This window comes from Ictalurus punctatus, chromosome 20, assembly GCF_001660625.3.
Source record: "Ictalurus punctatus breed USDA103 chromosome 20, Coco_2.0, whole genome shotgun sequence".
Lineage (NCBI taxonomy): Eukaryota > Metazoa > Chordata > Actinopteri > Siluriformes > Ictaluridae > Ictalurus > Ictalurus punctatus.
In genome coordinates this window covers 5,519,111-5,525,226 of record NC_030435.2, presented here as the reverse complement: position 1 = coordinate 5,525,226, position 6,116 = coordinate 5,519,111, and the positions used below count along the sequence as shown (strand labels likewise).

The following is a 6,116-nucleotide window of genomic DNA, read 5'->3' as shown; positions in this document are numbered from 1 at the left end:
CTCCACTCCCGAAGCCACCACACTCTTTCTCTCTCTCTCTGTCTCTCTCACACAAACACACACACAGAGTGTGGGATGGAAGCGATCATTCTTTCCTATCCGCAGATTTGATTTCACGCCTTTCGTGTTGTTTGGATGAAAGTAAAGACTGATGAGCGCCGGGGAAGAGTCTCCAACTTCCAAACTTAAGGAACTCATAAGCCCAACTAATGCGGGAATCACTCAAATCCTGCTTTCACGCTGACACCCAAATCACTGTTATGCATTACGCTGTCATATGCGCTTAGGATACGATAGCATTTACTGTCGCTCTCCCTCCCCTCTCCCTAAATCAAATCAAGCCAGCGAGCGTCTTATATGAAGCAAACTCGGGCAATTAGAGACTGAGACTGGCGTGCGTAAACAATATAAAAGAGTTGTTATAATGGGTTACATAGACTTCTGATCTGCGATGTCTGCCATTAGTAGATCTCGGCCAAATACGTAAAGTGGATTAAGGCTGTAAGTAGATTACCAAGTGATGCCAGTGTTAGGAAGAGTACTTGTAGGAAATTTAAAATTACATTCCATTGCCGTACTTTGAATATGAAAAGACATCTGAACACAAGCCAAGCTCAGTGAAAAGGATTAATGAACAGTGTGCGCATATATATCCATTTAAACAGCAATGCTACAGATACTAGGCTAGTGAAACATAATAAGCGAGCCAAGTTTATCAGTTAAATCCTGATATCTATCTTATTTATTCTAACTCCATGTTCAGTAGTCGTCCGTTATTTTCTCTGTGCGTTGCCCATTTCTCCTCCTGCTTCCTTTCCTCCTGCATTTCTCCAAAGCGGCTTATGATTGAGAACGGATGCAGTCTAAGAAGTTCAGGGTGATGATTCCTTTCAAAGGCCCAACAGTGGCCCTCTGGCAGTTCTGGGATTCAAACTCACAACCTTCTGACTGACCCACTGAGCCGTCACTGGTTATGAATGTACAGATTGTTCCCCTTTCCTTGGCTTCATTTCTCTTTATCTGTAAATGTGTAATTGCGGAGGATTACATCATATGGAACATACTACTAATAATTCTAAAAAGTAGTGGTTTTCTTTTTATCATGTAATAAAATTGCCGCCTTACAGCTCCGGTTTGATCCTGAGCTTGATTTATTGTCTCTGCTGAGTTTCTGTCTGTGCATGTTATTTCTGTGTCTGCATGGGTTTGCTCCGGGTTCTTCAGTTTCCTCTCACCTCCCAATAACATATCAGTGGATGGATTCACAACTATAAATTGCCCCTAGGTATGAATGAGTGTGTGTGTGTGAATGGTGCCCTCTAGTGGACTGCCATCACATCTAAACTCCTCACTTTCACCAGTTTTATCCTGGATTAGAAATTTTGCCTTGGATCATTTACAATAAAGATAAATTGCGGACATGACGCTGTAAATGAATCACAAGGATCTAGAATCAGTCCACTGGCTGATGTACACTAGATTGCCAAAAGTTTGTGCACACCTGACCATCATACCCATGCTCGTTGTGCTTGTTGATTGAGTCCCCCTTTGCTGTCTTGATAACCTCCACTCTTCAGGGAAGGCTTTCCACAAGATTTTGAAGCATGGTTGTGGATATTGGACCAATTCAACCACAAGAGCATCAGTAAGGTCAGACACTGATATTGGATGAGGAGGTCTGGGGTGCAGTCAACGTTCCAGTTCATCCCAAGGGTGTTCAGTAGCGTTGGGGTCAGGGCTCTGTGCAGGACATTTGAAAACGTCCACTCCAGTCTTGGAAAACCATGTCTTCATGGACCTTGCTTTGTATACAGGTGCATTGTCATGCTGGAACATGTTTGGGCTTCTTAGATCCAGTGAACTGTAATTCTACAGCGAACAAAGACATCCTGTACAATTTTGTGCTTCCAACTTTGTGGTTGGAACAGTTTGGTGAAGGCTGACTTATGGGTATAATTTTCAGGTGTCCAAAACCTTTGGCAATATAGTGTTCCTGCTGACCCAAAATAAATGCTTGTAAGCGGAGATTCTTGGCTCTAGGACTATGGACCAAGGTTTTCTAACCCTGTTGCCGGGAAACCCCAGACAGTGTACATTTTAGCCCTCTCACACCTGAATCAGGGATTTAGTGTTTGCTTGGTCCAGTCACATAAAATCCCTTGCTTAAAAAGGTCCAGTAAAACAACTAATTGCTTTATTTATTTATCTATTTAAGCTTAACCAACTTGTTTATGCCTATATATGACAATTCAAAAGCGGGTATGTTTTAAATGGTTATGCCTGAAATGGTTATGTCATGGTCTCTGAACAAATGAGATGCATCTATTTTGAATTTTTACTTGGAGAGAATAAACGCACACATTTCTGCCCAAAAATCCTCAAACTTTGTTTTCAATTCACTCATCAAAACAGCTCGAGTAAATAAAATCCTTAATCTACGCAAGTCAGTGAAAACGTTTCTGCCTAAGGTAGCGGAGCTAGTTCATGTTTTGAAAACTAGAGTCGATGAACTACAGATGCTTTTTGAAAAAGTTTTATTATTCCACTCGGTCCATCAGTTGACAAACCCTGCCCTATCAAGCGCTCATGAAGCACTTGATCAGGTGTGGCATCCCAAGACTGGAATTGAGATCCCCTGTCCTAAATGAATTCATATCCAGAAACTATGAGGCACCTGGAGTTACAGTGACACCTGCTGGTTACTGGTGAGCTTTGCTACATTCAGCATGTCTGTTCTGATCTCTCTCTCTCTCTCTCTCTCTCTCTCTCTTGCTCGCTCTCTCTCTTTCTCTCTCAGTTATTCATAGACAAAGAGGAGGCGGAGAAGTTGTGGCTGAATCGACTCCTGTCACTGCGCCAGGAGAGGCTCATGGGAAGTCCTGTGGCCTGAACTCGACTCTGCGTAATGAAGAACTCATTATCAGATTCTTAAATATGTTTTTTTTTTTCTTCTTCTTCTATTAATCACAGTACAGTTTATTAATAGAGACTGCTTGATTGATTTTCATTCAGAAACTTGTGATTCATGGAACCATTGGAGATTTTGTTAGATACATATATTTGACCTGTGTTAATAGTATTAATGTTTTTTATTATTATTATTATTGTGTTAAATTTAGATTAGCTCTGGAGCCAATTAGTCATTTAAGGAACACTTAAGGAATTTTTGGTTTCTGTTCAGAGTAAGAAAAAAGGGGGGAATATAGAGGAAAATTGCGTTTTCATTCTACAAACATCAAACTTCATTTGCCATCTTCGTGTGATGGCAGAAGTATGATGTATTTTATGTTTCCCATGAAGTTGAAATAGCTAAATGGAGTTTAGAAATAATGTTGTTACCTCAGTGATGCACAATATGTTGCCATCTCATAAACTTTATCAACCCGTCAGAAAGGCTGATTAAATGTTAGTTTTGACAAAAATGCAAGAAAATTTATGAACCTGTCAGCATGACTTTTTTTAATTGGCGAGCATAAAGTGAGCACATATTTCTAGTTAATATGAGAAACTTTTTCACATTGTGCAACATAATGTCACTGCAAAACACGATGTTTAGTCATTCCCGAGAATCTTAACAAGAAAAAAATACACCCACGTAGACAAGATTCCGTTTTTCTTCCTTCACTAAATCTCTGGAATTGAATTTTACATCATAGGATAGTTTATTTTTCTTGATGTTTGTTTCAGAAATAAATAAATAAATAAACTGTTTTTATGGCACGAATTAATTGTTCTCTCTTCTATCATGTAGTTACTCAGACCTGGTCATGATGAAAGCCACTGGCCTCAGTAAGTCTTTGTGTCCAGTTGCAGTTTGTAAAGATCCTCTAATTGAAGCACAGGTTTGTTTTACAGTTTGGTCCAGTGTCCAGCCTTGAGGTCCTTCTGGCCAGACAAACAAACATTCTTAATGCAAAGTTTTGCTTAGATGATGTAAGCCAAGGTGTCATTTTGGTGCAGGGCGTCAGAGTCGCAGGTTCTTCTCTCGCCTTGTCCACGTGGCTTTCTTCTACAGTCTCCGGTTTCCTCTCACCTTCCAAAAGCATACCACTAGATGGACTGGCTATGCTGGGCTAAGTGGGCTATTGACTAAGTTCCCCTAGCTGTAAGAATGTGCAAATGTGTGTGCGTGTGACTGCCAATTTGACCAGGACTGGCTGTCCCTGCAAATTTTGCCCAAGAACAGGCTGTCTTATGCAAAAAGAAGTCTCCAAGAACCCCAAAATTTCAACACCGGATCTGCTAGTAAGTCTTGCAATTGTTGTGCATGCTTCTGCTATCAGAAAGAAATTGCACAAATTTGACCTGCATGGGAGGCCTTTTGGAATAATGTGCTCTGGACAGATGAATCAAAGATAGAGCTGTTTGGCCACAGTAACACAGACATGTTTGGTACAGACCAAAGACAGCTTTTCAGGAGAAGCACCTCATACCAACTGTGAAGCACGGTGGTGGAAAAGTTATGGTTTGGGGTTGCGTCTCTGACTCAGGGACTGGACAGCTTGCATTCTTTGATTCAGCTATAAATTCTGCATCATATCAAAGAGTGCTTGACGATAATGTGAGGCCGTATGTCCGAAAGTTGAAGTTGAACCGAAAGCGGACCTTTCAACAGGATAATGATCCTAAACACACTAGCAAATCCACCAAGGAATGGCCCAAAAAGAAGAAATGGAAGGTTATGGAATAGCCTAGTCTAGGGGTCTCCAACCTTTTTTCATTTGAGAGCTTTTTTAAAAAAAATAAAAAATTGGCTGGAAGCTGCTCGTGTCAGACAATATTTACATCTTTCACATAATGCTCTCAAATTAACAAAACTCCAAACTGAAATACACCTAAAGGAGTCAAAGAAGAAAACGGAATCAGCGAATACAGTTCTTTACGGAAAACAACACTTTGTTTATTATAGTTGTCTACACACAACTATACCATTGTTTACATATAAACATTAATGAAAGTCAAGTCCAAACTAAATTAAACTGGGAGATAAACCGCAGTAGCATTTTAAATGTTTGCCTACATTCTGAAAAAACGTATGCCACATGAATGAGAGTTCATGATAAATGAGAAAAGTGCATGATGGGCCACAAGTATGACATGAAGTGCATTCACACTTTCTGATAGATAGTAAGTGGATGGACACTGCATTGATTCCACAAGAGAGGTATATGCTGATGTGTATGCACTTGGGTTTACTCTCATGCAATCATTTAAATGTTCGTCTGTCAGTCTTGTTCTGAATTTAGATTTGATCACATTCATGTCGGAACACGCTACTTCACAAAGGTATGTAGATCCAAATAAAGCAGATGCTTTGAGGGCAGCTTGGTGAATGTTCTTGTAGTTTCCTGGGTCTCCCAGACTCCAGAAATGTTGTGAATGTTGCTGACATTTCAGCTGGATATGATTTTGAAGATTAATAACCTCCATCTCCAGTTCTACAGCATTGACGTTGAACAGTTCAACCATCTGCTTTGAGATATGATCAGTGTCTTTCTCCATGAAAGGGTTGCCAATGAAGGGTTGAAGATTTTCAGAATCACTGAACTTTTCCTCAGTTTCGTGCCCAAGCCTGGACAAGAGGTCAAAATACTTGAGTACATCCAAAACTTCAGCTGCATCTGCATGGCTTTCTAACATCTTTAGCACTGAGGGGAAGTGTTGCAATCTTTTGTTTTTCAGCTGATGAAGGTAAAATGACAGCTTTGTTTTAAATGCTTTCACAGCATTGATCATATCACATATGGTTTTGTCTTTACCTTGTAACTGAAGCTTGAGCTGATTCAGTTTCTCTGTCACAGCCATCCATCATCAGACAACAGGTTAGTGTCCTCCCCCTTGCTTCCATAAATGCCTTAAGTTCACTCAGCAAGGAAATAAAGTGGTGAAGTACCTTACTCCTGCTCAACCATCTGACTTCTCTGTGAAGGACGGGATTTTCATGGGATCGGAACTGGTATAGCCCACTCTGATTGGATGAAATGGGAAAAGGTTTCCAGAACGTCTTGGTGAGCTATCTACAATCAGGCCACGAGCTACTGGTAGTTTGCGATCGATGTGTTGGAGACCCCTAGCCTAGTCAAAGCCCGGATTTGAATCCCATTGAAATGTTGTCG

At 40.5% G+C, this 6,116-nt stretch overlaps 1 protein-coding gene across 2 annotated transcripts in view; it reads left to right on the top strand.

Annotated features, from left to right (window-relative positions):
* rsrc1 (arginine/serine-rich coiled-coil 1) overlaps window positions 1–3,724 on the top strand; it is a 157,856-nt gene extending 154,132 nt beyond the window's left edge. For both annotated transcript variants that reach the window (XM_017496124.3, XM_017496123.3), the window contains one exon: window positions 2,798–3,724. In XM_017496124.3, coding sequence (XP_017351613.1) covers window positions 2,798–2,890 — 93 coding nt within the window. In that variant the 3' untranslated portion in view covers window positions 2,891–3,724. The remainder of the gene's footprint in view (window positions 1–2,797) is intronic.
* The last annotated feature ends 2,392 nt before the right edge of the window (window positions 3,725–6,116 follow it).